The sequence below is a fragment of the Haliaeetus albicilla genome, chromosome 27, assembly GCF_947461875.1.
Source record: "Haliaeetus albicilla chromosome 27, bHalAlb1.1, whole genome shotgun sequence".
In the NCBI taxonomy this organism is placed as follows: domain Eukaryota; kingdom Metazoa; phylum Chordata; class Aves; order Accipitriformes; family Accipitridae; genus Haliaeetus; species Haliaeetus albicilla.
Genome location: NC_091509.1, coordinates 13855029 through 13878374, shown reverse-complemented (window position 1 = coordinate 13878374; position 23346 = coordinate 13855029). Strand labels below are relative to the sequence as shown.

At 42.8% G+C, this 23346-nt stretch overlaps 3 protein-coding genes across 5 annotated transcripts in view; 1 reads left to right on the top strand and 2 right to left on the bottom strand.

Moving 5' to 3' along the window:
* The window catches only part of ADAM19 (ADAM metallopeptidase domain 19), a 35445-nt gene extending 34718 nt beyond the window's left edge, over positions 1-727 (bottom strand). Inside the window, exons 1-2 of the mRNA XM_069773059.1 lie at positions 637-727; positions 291-370 (exon numbers count right to left, since the gene is read on the bottom strand). Coding sequence (XP_069629160.1) covers positions 291-370; positions 637-697 — 141 coding nt within the window. The 5' untranslated portion in view covers positions 698-727. The remainder of the gene's footprint in view (positions 1-290; positions 371-636) is intronic.
* A 5864-nt stretch (positions 728-6591) lies between these two features.
* SOX30 (SRY-box transcription factor 30) lies at positions 6592-16107 on the bottom strand. Its single transcript, XM_009922099.2, has 5 exons — positions 15042-16107; positions 13536-13775; positions 12375-12554; positions 9962-10451; positions 6592-7946 (listed from the first exon to the last, which is right to left on the bottom strand). The coding sequence occupies exons 1-5, from the start codon at positions 16105-16107 to the stop codon at positions 7577-7579; spliced, it is 2346 nt and encodes a 781-aa protein (XP_009920401.2). The 3' UTR covers positions 6592-7576.
* THG1L (tRNA-histidine guanylyltransferase 1 like) lies at positions 16060-23239 on the top strand. Of its 3 annotated transcripts, XM_069773087.1 has the most exons (6): positions 16060-16209; positions 17168-17344; positions 17907-17981; positions 18702-18790; positions 19407-19514; positions 20842-23239. In XM_069773087.1, the coding sequence occupies exons 2-6, from the start codon at positions 17278-17280 to the stop codon at positions 21001-21003; spliced, it is 501 nt and encodes a 166-aa protein (XP_069629188.1). In that variant the 5' UTR covers positions 16060-16209; positions 17168-17277; the 3' UTR covers positions 21004-23239. The 3 variants fall into 3 exon arrangements, with proteins under 3 accessions (XP_069629188.1, XP_069629185.1, XP_069629187.1); XM_069773084.1 differs by lacking the exon at positions 16060-16209 and having other exon boundaries at positions 17172-17344; positions 17816-17981; XM_069773086.1 differs by lacking the exon at positions 16060-16209 and having other exon boundaries at positions 17206-17344; positions 17870-17981.
* The last annotated feature ends 107 nt before the right edge of the window (positions 23240-23346 follow it).

The window sequence follows — 23346 nt, the reverse complement described above, 5'->3', positions numbered from 1 at the left end:
CTCACGCTCGGTGCCCGAGATGTGCCAGCCGGCTCGCCCAGCTTTTCTGGGGATTTGGAGGAGCTGCAGCAGCTCCCCGTGCTGCAGGTGGGCTTTCTGGCTCATCCCTGCCGTTTCTGGCTCATCCCTGCGGCTTGTCACACAGCTCAGTTTAAAACAAAAACAAAAAAAACCCCAAAAAAACCCAAAACGCGCATCGCAAGGTTCCGTGCTAACCGCGACGTCGTTCCTGCCCCTGGAAACGATGGGGAGGTTTGAAAACCGAAATAAAAGCGCTGGGCGCGACCCACCTTCTGGCTGCTGGGGCTCCCCAGGGCTGCCCAGCGCGGTACCACCGCCTCGGGCCGCAGCTCCGCGCCGGCCGCTCCCGCTGGGGAGAGACGAGAGGAGCCGCTCAGCACCCCGACCCCCTCCGCACCCCCCGCGGGGAAACAACACGAAGCCGGGGCGGGAGAAGAGACCTCTGCGCTGGTTGTAGGGGAAGCAGGAGGATTCCCCCCAAACCACCCACCCATCCATCCATCCTTCCTCCCGGGGGGTTCATGCAGCCAGAGGCATTTGTGCAGGGCAGAGGGTGGCCGCCGCAGTCCCGTCCCCCCCCGTTTTCCCTCCCCGGGTCGGACACCCCGCACTCACGACCCGGCGGCCGCAGCAGCAGCGAGAGGGCGATGCCGCAGAGCAGCCCCCGGCCCCGCATGGCTCCGGGCAGGAGACGCCGCTCCGCCGCCTCCCCGCCGTATAAAACCGCCCGGCGCCGCTTTCTCCTCCCACCACCGGCCCCAAATCCGGCCCTGCAGCCCCCTGCCTGGGGGGGGGTGGGGGTGTCTCCTCCTTCTCTTCTTCTTCCTCCACCTCCTCACGCCGGGCAGCTCCTCGGAGATGCGCCCCGGGTGTTATAGCGGCTCTGTCCTGCCGTGCGGGGCTGGGGGGGTGGGTTGTCGTCCCCCCCGGCACCCCGGGGCAGGGGGGGGAAGAAGCCTGAGCACCCCCCTGGGGCTCCCTCTGCAAAACCTCCCGCCGCTCCCAGCTCTTTTGCCAGCACCGAGCTCCATTGTGCCTCAAAAGGTAGCAAAAAGGGGGGGACCTGGTGGAGGCAAGTAGCCAAATTCTGCCAAGGGGCTCCTGTAGGAGCTGTGCTGTGGCTTTAGTTTATTCATTTATTTGTTATATTTATGTGTAATCCTGTCAAACCCTTTATAGCTGAACCCATGGTTCCAGAGGCATCCTAAATCCCTCTGCCCCTGGGAAATGCGTTGCCCCTGGTCAGCTGAAGGGATATAAGCCAGATTTTTATGTGCCTCTATAAAAGGGCAGAAGCAAAACCATGTTCACTGCCTCTCTCTCTCCCCTTAAGGCAGATGGAGGGTCCGGGCCTGGGGAAGGGCTTGGGAGCATCCACAGCTCATGTTTCCTGTGCTGCCCTTCAGGGATATCCACTCACTCCCTTGAGGCTCCCAAAGGGACATCCCTGTCTTCTCCTGCATCCTTCAGGGCTGAGCCATGGGTTGTGGTCCATGCATCACCCCTTTGCTGGTTCTCTGCCCTCCAGGGAGATGAGCACCCAGAGGACCACCGGACACAGTGCCTCGCTGCTGAGTTAGCCAGCGTGGCTCAGGGTTGCACCAGGAGAGGAGAGCACAAGTGAGTGGGGCCGTGCTGAGGTTACCAGCTGCAAACACCTGAGCTCTGTGGTGCTGTAGATGCTCCTCGCATATGCTGAGCCTGTGAAAAACAACTGCCTTCCCTTATGTCAGTGTATTTCTGCTGTGACTCCCGGCCAGCTCAACTGCAGCCGTGTTAGCAAGACTCCAAGAGTGGACTGACAGGCATTTTTGTGGGCTCGGCTCAGAGCGGCAGGAAAAGGCATTACCTCTTAGTCATACTCTTCAGACACCCATTGATCCACATTATCCATACAACCCTTTCCATTCATCTCTATACCTAAAGTGCCTGTGTAGGTGAACCACCAGGAAACGAACTTAAGAAATGGGGAGAATTTGCACTTGGTTACTTTTCAGAGTGTATTGGTAAATCAGGCCGATAGGAAATTAATACTTTATTTAGAATAAAGGTTTGCTAGGTAATAGTAATGATTTTGTCTCTTGTCCAGAGGCTTATTTATGCTATTGAGACCACTGAGTTCTCTTTTACTGAAGGTCTTTGCTGACTCCTGCCCCTGTGCCCAAAGGAAATGAGACTGTTTCCATTTGCAGATGCCATTTTGGTTTGTGACTTTCATATATGTCCCCTCTCTCCCCCACCACTTCACATGCTGAACCTTTGTGATCTTGTGAAGGTCAGTTTATTCCTGATACCACTCTGGCAGAAGAAAGCTAGGACATCTTGGGGACACCTAGAGGGAATCATCAGGGTAAGCAGGCTATAAATGACATTTTAGGTGACCCACAGCCAGGTCACAAATTTTCGTCACACAACTAAATCATGTTATTTCCCAGAGCAAAAATCCAGGGACCAGATTTCAGCTCTTTTCTAATCATGTGGAGTATTTTGAAGGGAAACCTTGAATTTTTTGTGAACTCTCCCATTTCTTTATAGCTGCCTGTAATATAGAAGAAAACAACAGAACTATTGTTGGTGATTTTATTATAAATAAGTGAAAATGCAAGCCAAATTTAGCTATTCTGCTTTCATCCCTGCATAAAATTTCTGTCTACCCAAAGGAAAAAAAAAAATACTTTGATGAGGTACATGTATATTTGCACTGAAAGACTGCCACAAATCTTCCCAGTACAACAAATCTTCCCAGGCACTGCTCCATATATTTGTCTAAAAGAAAATCAGTTAAAAAAAAAAAAAAAAAGGCATAAAATGGAATAAAGGGAGCAAGGGAGCCTTATTTTAAGGTTGTTAAAACCTTGTGATTGATTGTTGTCAGCATTCAAGTACCATAAAAATAAAATACATGCAATATTTGCATTTGTTATATAGTGATATTTTTATCTTTGATCTTGGTAATATGAGAATTGATATCTTAATTTATAATTACCAGAAACTCCCTCCGTAAAAATATAACCAGACTGTGCAGTTGTTATATATAGTTTAATCTCTCTCTCTATATGATATATCACTTACATTACTGAGACATTGTTTCATGGAAAGATTCAGGATATTCTAGCCTTATTAACAGTGCTCAGATGCTGTAATGCTACCTGCCTCTGGCACAGGGTGAGTCAGATCCTGCCTGTACCCATCTCTTCAAAAAGCTCTTGCTGAAGTCAATGGGACATTTGACTGATTCACAGAGCAGGGTCAGGCTTTCGGTTATCTAGGAATTACACAGACTCAGACTCATTTCCTCCAGGATCCCAACTGCCTGATTAAAAGTATCAGCTGGGAATCTGGAAGTCTGTGCTCTGTTCCCTTATCTGTTACATCCCCTGTGATCAAGGGATGGACATACCTATTAGCAGCAGCCTCCATGCAGCACCCAGAGCAAGGGTCAGTGCATGCAGTTGTTTGGTAGGCTTGAAAATTAGGTGTTTCAGTTTCCCCAGGGCAAAGCTGATGAGAACGCTTTTGCAGTGGGGTTTCTGCACTTACTTGACAGTTTGCAAGATGATTTAACGCTGTTGTTGTTAGCTGGAAAGCAAAAGATGATGATTTTCCCATTACGTTCATAGTAAATTAGGAGTTAGCCACCTAGAAGGAAATAGAAAGATAGACCTAGAGAGGAGAATGCCTGTTCAAGAAACAGACTTATGCAGAGAATGACTTGGATATGTATCAGACTAAAAGCTCAGTAATATTTCATTGGAACTTTCTCTGCAGAAATAGGAAAGTTTGTTGAATGAACTGCTCTGAAAAGACTCCTGCTGACACCGGAGAAAATGTTACCAAGAATCAAAGTCTTAGCAGGAAAAAGGTAGAAGACTTTTTGTCCTGCCTAACCTCTGCATTACAGATATTTGCACTGATGAAAGAAATGTTATGTCTTTGGCTGACTTGAGTGGAATGTGAAATCTTCCATTTTTCAGAACATTTTTCTCCTTCAGATCACTTGAAATGATCAAAGGAGGAAGGCTGTGAATCCATGAAGGGAACTGGTGATTTAACAGTGAACTTCTTTATTCTGAGTCTTAACAGTTGAGAACAGCTTCAGCTGACCCAGAATATTCTGTTAGCTTTGGTTTTCCACCACCCATGTAGGACAGCGGGAATACTTGGAAGAGCCCTAGAGCAGCTGTTCTGCCAAAGAGGGAGAAGTGCTGTAAGATGATCAGGTACTAGACAAGGGCTTGTCCCGATGTGCTGTAAGTGAAATAATATCAAAGCACTCTCTATGCTTTTTTTTAAAGGGTGGGTCACTGCTGCTACTTTTGCTTCATTCCTATAGGCAAGTGAACTTAATAGTAGAAGATTGTATATGCAGACACATTGCATCTTTTTAAATGTATTTGTACATGTAAAGCACTGTACTCTTCTTCATGCTGCCTGCAAACTTCTCCAACACAATAGTGATTATACTGAAGTAGTTTATTCTTGTAAGGGAAGGGAAATGGGTAATAACAGCACAAGGGTTTTTAATAACATCTAATCCATAAAACTGTCCAGTAAATTTGGAGAGAAAGTTTTCTTTGCAAATGGATAGCCACAGGCAGTGATCCACTGGGAAGCACTACTGAATGTATTTAGACTTTTACAGCAGCAGGAGAAAAATAAACTTAATTTTGGAAAATCTGCATCTGATTTGTTTTTCAAGCTGAGAAGCATGCAAGGTAATTTTTAGTTTAGATTAAGGTAAACAGCAGAGAAAGAAGAAAATAATTATCTTATAAGAGAGTAGAATACGTCTCTCTCATGTCTCAAGCACCCTCCACCCTGCCATGAAGCTGGCTTGCAGAAGGGCACACACTTGCCAAGGGACTGGCCCTGCCTATGACCTTCTTCACACATTGCAAGAGGAGAAATAACAGCACACATACTTGGCACTTCAGGAATCTGCATTTAGGAAATAAGTTTGAAGGTGGGCTGAAAATTACATAGAAATAGGAGCTAAAAACCTCTTGTATCACAAGAGAATTCCCCCATGCGGGGCTGCCAGAGCATGCGAAGGAATGATTCAGAGGAAGCCAGATTTGAATGGGTTGTTCATGTAATTTTCAATTCTGTTGTAGACAAGACACAGTAGTCTTCAAGATTGTTCAGCTGAGGGCTGGGTCCAATGCCATAAATCTGCAGACACAGATCCTGTACAACCGATTCAAGACTTCAGCTCTAGCTGGAAGGGAAGGAGGGATCAGCCCTACATTTTGTCTCCCATTAATATATCCAGAATGTGTTAAACCTGTCTTCTTTTTTTCCAGCCTTAGTGGTATTAAACAGAACAGATATCTACTGAGCAGATATCTACTGAGCGTATACATAATACTGTGTTTTCCTACATGAACAGCAAAGGTCCCACTAGCAGATGGATGCTGCGCAGCAAATGCCGAATCCCTCAACCCACTGAAGCTCACTCTGACCTATCAGCACCGAGTTCACAAGCAGCACAGGGTAAAACTGAGCAGCTCTGAGGCGCCTCCCTTAAAACAGTGCTGGACACCCCCATATAAGAGGAAGTAAATTTGTATTATCCATGGCAAGCAACGATTCTGGACTCTGGTGCATAGAAATACATCTTATACTCTACTCCATAGTATATAAAAAGAAAAATGGGAGAAGAGGAAAGTTAGATCTAGAGAATAATCCAACAAACAGCTGTTTTATACCCTGAAACATACTTGTGTAGGAATTAGTACATTTGCCCACATACATTCCTGCAGGCCAGATCAGCTTTCACTGAGAAGATAATTTAGAAATGAACATGCATTTTCTACTATTTATAAGACTTTCCTCTTAATGATTCATCTGCACTGCAGATGCAGTGGGAGCAGGGTGCTGTTTAGAACACAGTTGCAATGTGTAGGGTAGACAGGATTTACTCACGCTTTCGTGTTGTTTAACTACAAAATGCAGTAGTTCTCAAATGAGAGGTTTTGATCTTGGGCTTGGAAAATGGAGTTATGAGCCCACAGAAGCAGAAAAAGCATAAATACGTTGATATGGGACCAAAAATTTAAAATGCAAAGAACCCAGAGGATATCTACTCTACACTGACTTAGGACTATCTTTTGAGGCATGTGGAAATTTCATTTCTACTTGTCTTTATCAATGATGCATTCTTAATGGATATAGGATGCCTAAGCCTCAGGTTCAACAGGACACTCAGAGTCCCACAGGTCCAGTGTGATAACCCATAAAATATAGGATGTCCTATAAGAGATGGTCAACCTAGCTGAATCATTTCTTAGCATCCTCTGGCAGCTCAGCATGGATGGACTTCTCCATCCATGGCTTTCAGCTTTTTCCATATTTCTGTGGTAGCTGGATTTACATAATTATAAATATAAATATACACACACATATATACACTAGTATTAGTAGCCCAAATTGTCTGAAAAAGTGACTTCAGCTCATCATTCCAGGCACGTGCAACTTAGCTGCAGAGTAAGTTTGTGAGTTGCATGAATTATGATTTACCTGTCCCCACTCAGTTCAATGTCCATGGCTTAAAATGAAGCACTAGGGATACACTGTTCAGGTGAGTTTATTCAAATACAACAACAACAAAATAACAGGATTCCCAGAAGAAAATGACCCTCTATTCCACAAAACAGGGGAAGAAAAAAAAAATAAATTTAGTAACATAAATTACAAATTTTGGCCAAAAAATTTTGAATTTCATTACTCTCTGAGTTCAGCACAGATGCTCTCTCTGTTAAAAGCCTTTGGTATTCTTCAGAGAATTTGGTATTCTCTGGAGAATTCTTTACAGTACTAACTAGACTCAAGGATCAAGTCACAGCCCACTAGTGTAAGTTACAGGGCCAGATCCCATCCATTTTCCTCTCTCTGGGTGCTACCATGCCTCACCATCCCTTCTGGACGATCCCATTTTTATTAATGGAACTGGTTGCAGACCAAGGTGTTACTGAAACTGATGTAGTTTTTCAGTGTGTTATATACCACAAATACCACAGTTAACCAAATAAAACTTAAAATTGTCTCATCAAAGGAAAAATATAAAGCATTGCAGAATCATTCTTGACTTCACTCTCCAGGGCTTATAGTGTTTTACTGCAGCAAGAATTACATTACGGTTATAAACCAGAATTATTTCACTTGCTAAAACTCCTAAAGTAATACCTACAAAATTATGGCAAAAACCATCCAAATGCCTATTTTGGCCTTAAAAGGATGTGCTTAAACACACCTCTCCTCAGGAAAGCACATTATCACATGCTTAGAGCTGAATCCCTGTGTAAGTGCTTCCCTGAGCCAGAGTCCAAACAATGCCCTGATGAAGCAGGTGAAACTCCAAAGGCTTTTGACCTCCCCAGATCTGTATGTGATCTCTCAAAATACAAACAGATCATCAGACTCTTCAAAATGACCTGTACAGTTCACTCAAGCTACATGGGTTTTCCATTGAACACACTGACTGAAAAGGCAGTGTGGAGGAAGACATTTATTACCCACTTATAATATTTCTCTGGATTATAATTTGGTTTAAAAATTACAATTCTTGCAACAACTTTACTTCTTCCTCGTCACTGTCAGTTACATTGATTAGGTGGATGCTGGAGGGAGTAGACGAGGCAGCTGACAAAACCTCCTCCAATGCTGCAACATCGAGCTGTGGTAGGGGGCTTAAATACGGATCCTCGTTGCAGCTGCTGTGACAGGACACTACTTCAAGGCTCTCACAGCTGCGGTGGTCCTCACTTATACTTTCTATTGGGTATTCCTTGAAAGGATAGTCTCCATCCAGAGCTGAAAACATCACCTCCTGTCTTGGGTACCTCTCTTCATAAAAGCCAAGGCATTCAGGCACTGAGCTGGAGAAATTCCCACAGCCAAATGGAGGTCGGCTGAATGGGCATGTGCTGCAATGAAAGAGATTGACAGTTGGCTTTCAGAAATGCAGATTGCCTGGACTTCCATTCAGCTAAGAAAAACAGAATGACACTGATGTTCTATGCTAGTCAGCTTATCCTGTTGAAATATTCAAAGCATGCATACTTTAAAACCATGCCTAATTTAAACACTGGGGCCATAACAAAAGCTGTGCACAGATTCCATATCTGTGCCTATGCACCTCTTCATGCTAGATACATGCATGACATTGCTTTGAAAACAAACACAAAGCCTATGGTATTTATCAATGAAATAATATCATGGATAAACCAGCATCTGATAATCCTGCAGTATGTTAACCGACATACTTAGAATAGTAAGACAAAGCATCAAACGTCAGTTTGTGTTAGTTATTCCTGTATGCCAAAATTTGTGACAAAGGTGGGGTAAAACGCTCTTATTTATTCTTTGAGTGCTCTTTTGCATCTGTTATACCGTTATTAAACAGGAGGACTGACAGAGAATCCTTGTGGTCAATATGTGGTTGTCAATGTTACTATTTAAAGAATGGATGGTGAAACATTTTTAAAAAGCAACCCCATAGTAGATTACAGGAAGTTACTATGTATGTCAAATATAACTATTTCTCTGGTGTCAGAAGTTTGAATTTTTTTTGATGAGGAATGACACACTTATTGTAATTTACACAGTGTTACAGAAATTCACTACATTGTTAAGAAAACAAAGTATGTGAAGAAGGAGCTCTACAGTGCAGACATTATAAAGACATTGATACAATGTCTATTGAGGTTTCATGGAGAGTATTCATCTTTCCAATCTAACATTTAAATTTTTAGTGCATAAATCTACATAGATACATTTGCACTGTCAATGCTACTCAGAAATTATGATTCTTGTATGCAGAAAATGAGTTTATAGGAATATGAAACTATAAATCATTGTATTAGAAAGATCCTGCCATTAGAAAAGCTAGCAGCCTTCAGCATTCCATTAATGTGTGAACTCAGAACAGTTTTTTACGGTACAAGAACACTCCTGTCCCTCAGAGACCTCACAAAACTGCCTAACTTCAGAGACCAAGGGCTAAGCAAAGTTCATCTTTAGTAACTTTGGGAATATATGTCCTGTGTTTCTTTAAAGGACCTCAAAAATAGAAATGTCTCATTCTGCACTTACCAGCTCATAAAGTTCTTTTGAGTTTGATGGGTCATCATCAGCCCTACTTTATGACCAGGTAGTCTTATTGCCATAGGAACATATTGATTGTTGCTATTAGTGGGAATGAGCAGCGTATAAACAGGCAGAATTTAAGTCTAACAGTCATAATAATTTGTTATGTTTGATATTGCACGGTCACGAAAGAAAAATGATGCCTTACAAAGAACAAGCATCAATAAGCTATCAGACTTCTTGTATTTGAGCAGCACACCTGCTGCTGGGAGGGCACTGATGCTTTCCGTGCATGCCTAGCTTAGGAAATACCCACAGGATATTACACGTGTGAGCTTGCAAATTCTTTGATTAGATGATCTCCCATTGACTGCCCAGAGACTGCAAAGGAAAAACTAGGAATTACTACTTAAGAATTCTGAAGACATTTCCCACCAGGCTGGATTTCAGAAATATTGGTATTTATGACAGCTGCAATCATAGTACCCAGGAGACATCTCACACATCTACTTTAATTTTTAATTTTATCCAATCATTTTCAAAATATATTTATACTGTCTCTACCTAATGCTTTTCTGTAGAAATCACCTGCACTTAGATGCATAAAGTAGAGAGAAGATACTTCTAATTACTGTGGGCTTGGGAATGCCAATTACTGCAATAGTACTATGGACCCTTCAATAACTGGGCGTATATAACGAGCAGTCTCAGGCCAGCAGGTCTCACCACACAGGAGCTATAGGGAGGTAAAAGCACCTTTCCTTCTGAATGCTCCATCTTCTTTTTGTAAGTCAAAGACCCTCTGCCTTTTAGCATTTGTTCTTACTGGTATTGAAATGAAGGTTTGCATTACCTTGAGGGGAAATAGTGAGGTCCAGGTACAAAGTAAGGGTGGTGAAATGAAAACCGTGGAGGTACTCCAAACAGGTTGGTTGGCTGACCAATGGGAATAGACTCACAGAGATGTGAGTGAAGAAAAGGTGTAGCTTGAGGAAGAGGTACACCTCTAGGAAAAATAGAAACCCCTGGGTATTCCTTTGGGGGCTCACTATTAGAGACAGTAAATCTGCCATTAGTGGTGCTTATGTTACTTGGGTTTCTGCTGAAGCTCTCAATGAAAACTGGTGTAGGTCTCTTCAGAGAGCAACTGAGCCCAGATGATACATCAAGAACTTCTGTCTGGGCAGCTTCAGCAAAGTGCTGCGGTGAAATTACAGGGCGCAGGGGCAGGGTTGGAGCTGGAACAGCCACTGATGCGGTGCTTGCGCCAGTAGTCTGGAAAAGAGTAATTGGACCAGCTTGTTGAATGGAAGCAACCGGCAGACGGATGGCAGGAGTCTCACCTTTAGGAAACAGAACAGTTATTTATCAGACACAAAGAGAGGAGGAGACTGCTTGAACAGCAGCATAGCAAACCACAGCCAGAGCCAGAACCGTGACCCCCAAAACACTTCCTAGCATTACTTCCCTGCAACTCACAGTCATACACAACTTGGCCTACGTGTGTTCTGACAGATGGGTTTGGAGCCCACACATTCAAGCTTCCTTCTACAGAAACACAAGGGTGAAAGAAAGAATTGGCTAGTGAGTGTTGAGGCTGTGAGGGCTGTGTCTTGTCCTGATATGGCCACAGAATGGGGTTGGAGCACACCCTTAGTGCCTGAAGCTCAGAAGACCTCCCAAGTCTACTAGCTGAGTTGGAGTGAGCCAAATTCCTAACAAATCTGTGTGGTGCCAAAGCAGCAGTGAGGAGCAGAAGTGACAGTTAAAACACCCTACTCTCTGGTATGTTTTCTTATTTGTTTCGCCAATGAATGTACCTGCTAGCCAATTTCACTTTGAAACATTTTGCAGAACATACACTTTCAAATCACATGTCAACAGGTCTGCCTTTATACAGAAAGATTTCAAAATACATTGCGTAAGTATTTTCAAACCCCACTACCTAGTCTAAGGGTCTAAATTCCAACTTGACAGGACTTAAATGTGTCTAGATTTTTACAGTTTGTATTTAAGAATCATTTCAATGGCAATAGGATAGTAAACTCTGGAATGAAATATAGTAGCATCTCACGACAACATAACGTTATAAGATATACTAGGGCAAGAAAACAAATAATACTTTATTCAGTCCAATTTACAGAAGGATTTGAGAAAGGATCACATCACTAACTCAGAACTTCACCAGAACAAAGCTGAGTGTTCTCTTTTACATCTCTGAATATTATGACACAGCATAAACAGGCATTTCATTTTCTTGTCTCATTATAAAGAGAGCAGCCCTTGTCATATGCTTAAAGAGAAAAATGCCATTGCCTGGATCTAAGCTATTTGTTGTTGAAATCCACTGTCCATGCACTGACAGAGCCAGAGCTCTTTCACTACAAAATATGCAGGTCAGCTATTATACCTGACTGCAGGCTGTCATACTACACCCTATTTCACTGCCAATATTGACTTACAAAAAGGAGGATCCTTCCAGGTTAGGTGTAACTTTTTAATGCATTCCTTCTGTAACTATATTTTTATTTGTATAAAAGCTGAACTATGTGTGCTCAAACTGGGCATGTGCAAGTCCATAACAACTACATATATCACTATTCCAGGTATGCATAGATACCTAGGTTCATGGAAAATGTTCAAATGAAAAATTTCTTTTTCAGCTTTAATACTGCAGCACACACCTTACTAACACCCTACTAACTTCCCTTTTTATGACCTTGTTGACAATTCTGTCTGCTGTCTCATGTAAGCAGTTTAAGCTGCTGAGCATTTGCTCTAGAGTAATGGTGCCCTCACTACCAAGGAACACTTAACATCAGGGTGGAGGTGCCATGGACTAAGCTAACAAGATTTTTCAGGCCTAGTAGGGCAGGGTTGAGCCCTAGTGCAGTTAGAGCTGGTGAGGGAAGATATGTGAGGTGGAGACAGAACAAGAAAAAGAAACAGCTGTAGCCTAACAGGAAGCAAGTGTCACGTAATAAGAGATCCAAAAAGACCAAGAGGTAGCAGAAGGTAACCAGGAGCTACAAAGACAATAGCAGGGAACTGTGGGCAATGAAGAAGCCAGATGAATTTAAGAGGCTGAGGAAACAGTAGGTAGAGACTAGAAGGCAGATGTGCAGTGCAGAGGAAGACTGGTAGAAAGAGTGGTGTCAAGAAAGACTGAGAGATTGTTTTAACTATATCTATACTACCATATGTATAACTTTTACTACAATAGGTAAATTTGGAATTTTTAAAATCATTCACTATTGAAAACTCACAGACTGGATGTCCGATATTGTTCTTAACATTGGGGATGACAACAGAGTAAGCAGGTGACTGGAAGGGACAAATGCCAGCTGGATTTGTAGTGATGATACTCTGAGAAGTGCCGGAAAATACAGCAGAGACAGGCAGTGGAAAACGCTTCCGTTTGCCTGGTCGTGGTTGATAAACCCAACCTGTCAGAGATGAAAAAAGATGCAGATAGCTGATTCTTGGGATGGTCTCATTCTTTAAGTAAAGCTTTGATATCTGTAATTCTGAAGTATCTAAAAAAAAATTAATCCAAAACCTGCTCCTATAGTCAATGGCAATACTCCATTTGTTTCAGTGAGCTAGCAAATGGGGTATTTTGTCAGCAGTGGAAATAAAATGGACACATTTGGGCATTGTTTTTATGTTACTAGATAGTAACTCTTTATGACACAAAGAAATACAGAACAGTGGGGAGTGAGGTGGCACAGTTGAGGAAAGCATGTTACATGACACTGTACCATGGGCATTCAGCACGGAAGAAACCCATGACTATTCAAAATGTGGATCTTTCCTGATTGTTTCCTTAATCCCTTAAGTCTCACATATACCTGCAGGTTACAAGAGGCAACGGCAAATATGACCCACTAGGAATCCTGTATAGATTTTGGAGGAGTATATTTGCCTTTGACTTACAACATTAACCAAACACATCTTCCACACCGTTATTTGGGAATTGCAGGTTTACACGTTGAAGAATCCCACAGAATACAATGCCGTTTGTGCTTCCTGTGGCATTTCCCTTTCCTGCTTTTAAGGAATGGATGCATGTGTCACCACAGGCCACCTGGGCAGCTCTTTCTGGAGCATGTAAAATGACGCAGCAGGCCATGTTCACAATAAACTCACTCTCTGGCCATTAGACTACTAAAGCATTCAGAAGAGCTGCTGTAGCTGTGGTAGTCTAAGACCATAAGAAATATCAGAGGCTATGAAGGATGAAACATCATTTTGGATGCTTATAAAAATTAATATGCTTTCAGGCACTAGAAAGCTGACAGAAGGACTGCGTGCTTGAAATATCTGTAATTTTTTTCTAACTCTGTTACTTGCTCAAATGGAAGAGATCCATTTTTCAAAAAAATCTTGCACTTCTAAAGCATTCAGGTAAATAGATACATGTTTACCAGGAAATTCCTCTCTGTGCCTTTGTTTTATTTTCAGAGCTTCATCATAATAGGGCTGCTTCTGCTCTTCAGTCAGTTTGCTCCACTCCAATCCAAGCTGAACACTGATTTCTGCATTATTGGCAGTGGGGTTAGCTTTTGCTAGAGCAGGCCGATGAATCCTAGCCCACACCATAAATGCGTTCATTGGACGCTTTACATGGCCACTTTTGTCCTTGCTAAATGGAGTATCTGGCATACCTATGCAACAAAACGAGGAAGGACGATCATCTTCCAGGCAATATATGCAATACAGGTTACATTTAGTAGTACATCAAGAGGATATTTGGCACCAGTCAAAAGAATCACTAGAGCTTTGGAACACATGAAACTCGATGCACATTTGGAGAGTGGTTCCTAGAAAAATAACTAAGGCTACGGGAGTATCCTCCACTAACCTTCACTGAACCACTGCCTAAGGAATCATTTACCTGGCTTTTGTTACATATTGTTAAAAAATAAAAAAAAAAAAAGAAAGAAACATATGGGGCTGCTAACGCACTGGTTTGGATTTCATCTGGCTAGATTGTTTTGTTATGAATTTATAAACTTATTAATTTATAAACTAAACATTGTATAGCATAGACCATATCACTGCAAATTTGTCATCACCACCAGAATTATGTATCCAAAGCCCTAACGATGCAGGGACCAGATCTAATGATGATATGGCAGTTTAGTCCCACACCTGTGCAGTCCCTGACTTCTCAGCTGAGGTTGTTGCTGTTCTGGGTTTCTGGTTTGTTTGTTTTTATTTTTTTTTTCCCCTCTCTCACTCTTTTCGCAGATTTGGACACTGATTTTGCTGGAGGAACCTGTGTTACCAAATTACTTGTTACATGACACCCAGCTTTGGCTCTTTGTAAACACAGACCGCATTTAAATTGAGCTGGTGACATGATGAATCCCCAGACCCCTCACACCTGATCCCTGAGCAAGCAATTTCCTCTCTGAAAAAGGCTTAGAAATGAACTCTTTCACATTATCAATGAAGGGCAAAAGTCTTCTGTTTTTTAAGACCTCACTTAACTAAGTCGTTAATTTTGAAAGCCTAAATATCTTTCAAAAAAAGTAGGCTACTAAGCTGCATGTTTCAAAATGTTCCTCATTTAACATGTCCAAATTTTCTCAGCGAGGTGTATGAATGCTTCATAGCTTTAAAAATCAAGGGAGATCCCTGACCTTAAACTTGCAATCACCACCCAGTGCAATTCTGAACACTGCTGTAAGGGGTTTAATGTAGTCAGGGAGCAAGCGGACAAGACTGTGTTGACTTTAACAAACAACTGGAGAACTCTGTGCTCCCGTGTGCTTATGTCTTATGCTGAAGAAGAGAGTTGCACAAGCTCCCGTCTATCCAAAGGGACGGTTCTCTAGCACGACCTTCCCACTGGCATTCTCCTATCTGGTAACCTGTCAACTGCGGGGCCACTTAGTGAACCCTCGCAAGCTCTCTTCACATAATACCTGAATCGGAGGGCAGTACTGTGAGGGGAACGTTTTTAGTCTCAATCTTTACTGAGGGCTCCAGTAAAGGCTGCATTTTAAGCGGCACTTGTTTCACCGGCACTTTGGTCACACGGATCAGCTCTGACGGTGGCAGAGGGCCTTGGATCTGTATGCGGGTCCCGGGAGGTAAGGGCTGAAACACCAGCGGGATCTTCAGGCCTTCGGGGGGGATCCCAAACCCCTCTCGCAGCTCCACCTTGCGCTCCTTGGCTCCGCTGGGAGCAGGCCTGCGCCGCCAGCCCGCCAGGGCCCCGTCCTTTTCCGTCTTCACCCCGCGGGCCTCGTCCTTTTCCGTCTTCACCCCGCGGGCCTCGAAGGCCACGGCCGGCTCCGCCTTGACGGCACCTCCTCGCCAGGGCTCCTTCCCGCTCCCCCTCTCCTCCAGCGCCTTCTCCTCCTTCTGGACTTCTCCGCTGCCCCCGTCGCGGCCCCCTTCTCTCTTGACGGCCCCGCGGGCCTCCTCTTTCCAACCCCCCGGGCCCGGGGAGCCCCCGAACTCCCCCGCTGACTCTCTGGGCGCATCTCCCTCCCCCGGCTCGGGCTTCTCGACTTTGACGCGCACCACCCTGAGGGGGACCTTGGCCTCCTCCGGCGGGGAGGGCGCCGGGGGGCGCCGGGGGCCCGGCGGCGGCTCCCGGGGAGCCCCGGAGCGAGGCGGGCGCGCCCTGACCCCCCGCTCCATCCCGCCGAGGCCGTTTAAGCCGCCCCCGGTCGTTTCGCCAACGCTCGCCGGGACCGCGCGCCGCCGCCGCCGCCCGGCCCCAACGGGCGCGCGCGCACGATCCCGCCTCCCGCCCCCGCCACGCCATGCGGTCGCCATGGTGACCGCCGGCGGAGGCCCGCCGAAACCATCGAGAGGTCCGCCTGGGACGCCCAGAAGGGCTCGGCGTCCTACAGTCGGAGGGCGGGCGCCCGCCGCTTCCGTTTCCGCTGCGGCCATGCTGGTGTGCCGGCGGGCGGTGTCGGCCATCTCTGCGGGGAGCGGGCGGTGGGCGGGCTGTCTGCGCGGCCGCCGCCTCTCCATGGCGAAGAGCAAGTTCGAGTACGTGCGGGACTTCGAGGCGGACGACACCTGTCTGCCCAACTGCTGGATAGTGGTCCGGCTGGACGGCCGCAACTTCCACAGGTGAAGGCCGGGCGGGCAGCCAGTGGCCGGGGCGCTTCTAGCGGTGTGGTCGCTATGGCGACGCCTCAGCGAGCGGGAGGACGGGGGCTGGGGTACGGCGGGGCGGGAGTTTCCTCGGCCTAAAGGCGCTGAGGGTGCGGGCTCTGAGTGCTGTGCCGAGGAGAGGGATCCTGACTGGTGCCGTGCAGTTGGCCTTGGCTGTTTCCTGCCCGACCTGTGTGAATTCTGCAGGTGTAGGGGTTGCAAATCCTCCTTTCCCCCCTAATGCCCGTGAACCCTTTGCTGGGCCTCTTCAGGGTACGGAATTACTGCTGTCGTTTTGTCTTCAGGGGCCACGGGCATCTTCAGAACCGTACCTTCGGCAGGGTGGTGGGGAAATGGTATACCAGTGCCTTGGGTGTGCTGGGGGAGGGACAGCAACTGGTCTACAGGGATAGGTATTTGTGTTTGGAGTCAGTGTCTGTGTGGCAGTCACCTTTCTTTGGGATAAATAGAGCACAGTTCTCTCGAGTGGTCGATGACACATATTCTCGCTGGCGACTTGATGTCTGGTTTAGTCACGTGAGATTCTGGTAAAGCTCTCAAGTTCTGACAACTTTATTGATAATGTTGCCCTAAGGGACAATCCCTTATTGGACTGCATATAAAAGGCACCCTAGGAGAAAGTGAGTTTACAAAAAGTAGCATTTGTCATTCTTTTCCAGGTAAAATACAGAAACCAGACGTTTTGAAGGACTGGTTAGGGTGAGATACTGATGGGAAAGAAAATGGGTTATCCAGAGTGTATAAACCGAGCTTTTTTTATTACCGCTTTTCATACCTGGAGGGAATTCTCTGTCAGTATTGGCAGGATACTGGCAATCAATATTCATGGAAAGCAAATATGAGGAAAAAGAATGGGTTGGCATTTTTTAGTAGCTTTTTAAGGGTTTCTTATTCAACCGTTTTTGCTTTGAAGGTTTTCTGAGCAGCATGAGTTCAAAAAGCCAAATGATGACCGTGCTCTTCATCTGATGACCAAGTGTGCCCAGACAGTGATGCAAGAATTGGAGGATATTGCTATTGCTTATGGACAGAGTGATGAATATAGTTTTGTTTTCAAAAAGAAGAGTAGATGGTTTAAAAGAAGAGCAAGGTAACAGCTGCTTTGATACTGAAGTTGTTTTTAACATCTCTCTCTGAACCTGTAATTATTCTTTAGATTTGCCTTTATCTACACACAGAGGTTAGGAGTAGGGCTGTGTGTGGGTGCATACACTACAAATAGTTCAGGTTCTTTATGTGAACTCTTTGTGATCTTTCAGGAAAATATGTCCAGTGATACAGAGCTTTTAAAACAAGTTTTGATAAAACAAACGTTAGAAACAAACATTGTTAGAACAAACATTCTTTTAACAAAACATCACCTTTTCCAAACTCTTTACTCAATTCTCAGTACTTCCTGTTCTTCAAAAGACTGTATTCCATTGCTGATCTGTTGGGCCATTATTTAAGAAATGCTGCTATCCACCAGAATTATCGCTACTGATACCTCAGATAGTCACAGATACATAATCATATTGATGTATCCCTTTCTTTTTCCTTTTGCTTTGTGTTTGCAAGTAAGTTCGTGACTCATGTGGTCTCCCAGTTTGCCTCAAGTTACGTTTTCTATTGGAAGGATTACTTTAAGGACCAGCAACTTATGTACCCACCAGGATTTGATGGACGAATTGTGTTGTATCCCAGCAACCAAAATTTAAAGGACTACCTCAGCTGGAGACAAGCAGATTGTAAGTGTTTCTAGAAGACAGAGATTTGTGCAGTTGAGTTCTCTTTCTCTCTGAATAGAAATGCTTTTATTGCCAGTGTATTTGTATATACATAGGTATTAGTGAATGAACAGCAGGTAGGTTGGTAGTTTTAAATAAACAATATTAGAATTGGTTTGGGCTTTGTATGGATACAGAAATACTGGCTGAAATTCTCAGTCTTCAGGCTACAACTACATTTGTTGCATCTTGGGAGTGAGTTCAGCATAGGAAATACGAGAATTATTAATAGAATTAATTTATTGTTTTGTATGTTCCGGGTTTGTTTAGCCAGGTAATCTTCTTTAGTGAAAAGATGTGAATGTTCAAATTCACACCATGTAGCAATCAAAAGTGCTGTCTATTCCATGCTAGAACAGCCATTGGATTTACTTTCTAGTATTTTGTTAGTACCTAGTCCCTGTTGCTCAAATGAAGGTATTTTACGTTACACATAAACACCCTTCAGCCTCTGCTCTCCCTTTTCAGAATTATAATGAAATCTATCTTCTAGTCATTCTTATGATATACAGTACCTTAAAAATGGATCAGAAAGATTGTATCTTCTCTAGCAACTGATACTATTAATTCCCCTTTATTCATGGCTGTTTCTTGGATATGACTCTGGAAATAAAGCTGTTTTTTCTGAGTAGTCACTCAGTTTTGGTAAATATTCTCTCTCTCTTTTCTCTTTTTCTGTAGGCCATATTAATAACCTTTATAATACAGTGTTTTGGATGCTTGTACAGCGAAGTGGTTTGACACCAGTGCAAGCACAGGATAGACTCCAGGTGAGAGTCGCTTGAGGTCATGCTTCTTTCCAGCTACAAAGAAAATCATAAGATTTGCAAAGCTGTGTCTTGCCTACCCAGCAGCCCTGGCTGGCTTGTCTCTTCTTACTGTAATAATTTTATGGGTGTAGATCCAACAACTTCTTGAATTGTACAGATGTTAATATGATTAGCAAATAAGGTATTTTTGGTCAAATATTAGCAGGATTTTAATTTCTTAATTAGCAAGTTCAGAAATCTTAGAAATTTCCTATAAACATCCAGTATCCATACACGTGAAGTACAATGGCAGGATTCAGCTGCTATTGATTCCCAGTCCCTTCTGTGGTATTTTGTCTTATTGTGCAGACTTCAGATTATTTCTGTTTTCTCCTGGAGTCTGTTGACTTCTTCTATTTGTCTTGAAAATGTAATAAAACCCCTCTCTGTTTTAATATCCTCATTTGGCAGTTGGAAATAATTCCTCTGTTGGGAGACATAATTAAACCTCGTAATTTAAAGGTGGAAAAACCTGTGTAAATGTCAGCCTTACTTCCAATATTCAGCTGTCTTCTACCCTAGAGATTCAGTTTGTTTGTTTTCTGTAAGAGTACTTCTTCTTTTCATTTCCTCTCAGGGAACTTTGGCTGGAGATAAGAATGAAATCTTATTTTCTGAATTCAACATCAACTACAACAATGAACCTTTGATGTATAGAAAAGGAACTGTCTTAATATGGCAGAAGGTAAAAAACTGTATTACCACTTGCTTCATGCTCGTATTTTAAATAGGTACACTATGGCAGACAAGCTACACTGTAAGATCACCAGGTGTATCCCAAATGCATGTCTATGTATAAATATATTTTAGAACTAACCATATTTGCCATATAATGATGTGTAAGATGACTAATTGTTTTGGAGATGTTTTTGAGATATCTGTATCTATGAGCATAGTATAAAAACTAGTCTCTGAAGTCTGGCTCAGATACAAATTATGACCGTTGAGAGAAAACATGTATCAACAGATGACAATGTATGTGTAGAATTTCGCAGGACTGATGTATTTGCTAGATAAATCTCCCTTGTTTAATGAATCATACAGTTGGTTTCTGAGTGTCACTGGCTTTGAAAATTGATGAAGTATTCTGCTTCCTGCAAAAATTACATTTTAATGACTGTTGTCAGTTTGATATGGTAATCATTGGGGCCTCTGCCAGGCCCTTCACAGGAGTAGATCCCAAGTATTTCTGCTGTGAAGGAATGATGAATTTCCATTCAGTATGGTGGCTCAGCTTGTAGTATGCTTAGTCCTTTTCTACTTCTGTAAAGGAGCATAGTAAGGAGTGCAGCTATTAATAGGGAATTCCTTTTAATGATAACTTGGAAATATTAATCTTTCTAGGATTACATTATTGATCCAGAATTAGTGGAAGAAATTCCTGTCCTGTGTTTCGTATGAGATGAGACCTCAGAGAATCATAAATGTTTATGGCCTTAGTGCCCTTCTGTACTAGGAGATCTTAAGTAGAAATATGTGTGGTTTGTGTGATCAGGATTCCATCTGTGTATGTTAAGGGTTCTCCATAACTTGCTCAGCCTTTTGTCTTCTATATGTAAAAAAATTCTAATCCTTTCTTTTCTTTTTTTATTTAAATTTTGGCCAACAATTTCTATTACTTCATTTGAACAGATAGAGGCTCCCATGTGGAAATATATTCCACTTGTTCCTTATGCGTATTTTTTTCTTGGTAATTGTAGACATTTGCAAGGTTTACCATTTGCTTTATATATCTTCTAATTAAATATTGTACTTTATTCAAGAATACTTGCAATGAGTTATGTGAATTTGCAGGTAATTTCTTCGAGCCATGTGATGATGACATGCAGTTTCAACTGCTCATGTGTTAGTGTTTGATTTGAGAATAGACTCTCTTTCAAAAGAGGCAGTGTTCAAATTCTGTAGTATGCCATAGGGTTGATAGCTGCTTTTGTTGTAGCTTTGTTTCCTGTCCGTTTGTGAATCCCCTCTGGAGTCTTGTATGTCTGATAATGTGTCAACTGTATTTTCAGACTAATGAAGTCGTGACAAAGAAAATAAAACTGCCAAAGGAAGCAGAAGAAAAGGAAGTTGAAGTGACTCGGACTAGGACTAAAGTTGTTCCCCTGCACTGCGACATTATTGGGGACCAGTTCTGGGAGGAATATCCTGAGATTCTGGCTGAGGATAGTTGATATCTCTGATGACTGTAACTGGTAGTTTATATTTTGCTCTGCTTGGGTTGTTGGCAAGTGAGGAGTATGAATGGTGGCTGGCAGAGTTTAACCTGTAATCCTTTTCAACAGCTACATTGGTTTTAGGACTGTTGTTGCCTGAAAAAGACACTGGTATGTTGTCTGACATGCAAGGATATGCCCACATGGAAAACCTAAAAACATATTATATTTTAAATGTTAAGAACTCATGATAAACTAAGACTGCTCCTTCCTTGTACATGCATAATTGTAGAAAATGTGTATAGAAATTTCATGCATTTCTATAGCATTTAAACCATGAGGTATTTTACTGAACTGCCGAATTATAAAAAAGCTTGCATGTTTGAACAGTTAAAAGCAGAGGAGAAAATAATTCTTTTGATTTTTGTTTTAACTGAGATGGACCAGAATACTTCAGTTGGCATTTAGTATTAAGGCTAGTGTGTTTAGTCAGATTAGTGACAAACTGTTCAACTGCCTCATGTCTCTGATCCTTACAGAAAGGAAATGGAGTAGCCCAGCAGTTCCCTATGACCGATTTTAAAAGCTTTTTCAAATGCACAGGATTTTTATACTTTTAAAAATTAAAGAAAATAAAAATAAATTTCTGTGTGTCTTACTTGGCCTTTCTTATTCCTGGGAGTTTTACTAGTAATTGTCAAAGTTCCAAACAGTGAAGTTAATAATAAAGATACTGTACAGACTTGAATTCTCTTAGGACATGGGTAGACATTGTGCTCTCATCTTCCGTGGCCTGGGAAGTCATCTATCTCCTGCTGTGCAGTAGGGTGAAAGGCAACAACACAGGAGAACATTCCTGGTGCCTGCAAAGAGGGTGCCAACAAGAACTTGTATTGCTGTTCTCTGATTTTTCCTGGGGATGACACAGATGTAGCAGTCCTGACAATACATGTTAGTTAGAGGGAAGGGGTGAGTCTGTGCTGCATGGTCTATGCACAGTTTTGTTCTGGTTTAACTATCAGTTAAGACCCTTTGACAAAACAGTTAAACTGTACAACCTCTCAGAGCAGAAATATTCCTGCTAATGTAAAGGGGCTTGTCCCCGTGTAACTGGAATTTGAGGGAAATAACCTCTTTCAGCATAGGAATACAACTATAATGATATATAATAGGTATTTATAAGGATATTATTACTGGTTTTAGCCGTGCTGGTTTCAAAAACATGGTGCTAGAACAGTGATCTGGCGAGCTGTTGCTAAGGGAGAGAGTGTCAGCAGTTGGGACTGGCTAAAAAAATGGAAAGGAAGGATCAAATGTGACTGAAGAAGGTCAGTACTGAGTTAGTTTCCCACAAATTCGCATAGCAGCCTACTGTCTGTTTCCCCTTTTCTTCCGGCAGAAAGAACTTAAACATTTAAGGCAATGTGCATTTTGGTGAGTGTGTGGGGGTTTGTGTGTTTTGTTTTGTTTTTTAAAAACACTACATCAGTATCTGTTTAAAACTACTACTTGCAGTTTCTTCCTGAGATTAAACAACATATCTGTGCGTTTATAATAGCACAGGGCTTCTCCTCTACTGCTGTGTGCTAATACTTAGCAGTTAAGTACATGCAATGAGAGAATGCATATCATTTTTGATTTGTAGAATGGGCTGTATAATTCTCAGGAAGAGGATATGAGGGACTGTGAGATGATGATTCTGAATGAATCATTGCACCAGTCATTTACCGCTAAGAACTTCCTCTCTGTCTGTCTTTTTTGTCTTGTAACACAAATGTAATTTACTTGACTTTGAAGTGCTGTGTGTTACTATCTGGTGCCTGACTTTGGACATCACGTATAAAGCAACTTTTTTAGAGGTGGTAACACTTGGATTTTGCAGTCTGAGTAAAGACCAAAAAAAAAAGTAGATTTTTTTATCATATATATTACAACTACACAATATGTAAATGGATTGTATTGTAGAATGTATGTACTCTGTGTATGTGTAAAAAATGGGTTTGTATTGGGTCTTATCCTTGGCACATTTTCTAGTTAACTCATCCTTACAATAATAATAAGTAATAAGTAAACATACTTGTTTACATATGGATGCAGACTTTGGAACCAAGGTGTGGATTGTCTGTACAGCCACAGCCTTTAATTTGTATTAATGTAAATGCTAAAGAAAGAAACTCCCTGTGGTATCCTCACGCGTAAAGTCATACATATGATTTCATAGCTGTAGGGGAAAATAAGTCTTCACAAAGTTCAAGACGTAGATGGGCGTTAGTGGCACACACCGCCCGACCCGTGTCCTATGGCTGCGCTTGCGGGTATTCCTGTAGCTGCCAAAGTCCCGTACCGTGGCCCAGTGAAGAA

Excerpts from the sequence above, each read along its gene's own strand:
- SOX30 (XM_009922099.2), bottom strand. The coding sequence starts at position 16,107 with ATGGAGAGGCGGCGGCCGCGCAGACAGCCCGCCCACCGCCCGCTCCCC. Across the intron at positions 10,452-12,374 it reads CAATATCGGACATCCAGTCT|GTGAGACTCCTGCCATCCGT; the intron begins GTGAGTTTTCAA and ends TGTTTCCTAAAG. Across the intron at positions 7,947-9,961 it reads CCTCACTATTTCCCCTCAAG|CACATGCCCATTCAGCCGAC; the intron begins GTAATGCAAACC and ends CTTTCATTGCAG.
- THG1L (XM_069773087.1), top strand. The coding sequence starts at position 17,278 with ATGGACAGAGTGATGAATATAGTTTTGTTTTCAAAAAGAAGAGTAGAT. Across the intron at positions 18,791-19,406 it reads AAGCACAGGATAGACTCCAG|GGAACTTTGGCTGGAGATAA; the intron begins GTGAGAGTCGCT and ends ATTTCCTCTCAG. Across the intron at positions 19,515-20,841 it reads CTGTCTTAATATGGCAGAAG|ACTAATGAAGTCGTGACAAA; the intron begins GTAAAAAACTGT and ends CTGTATTTTCAG.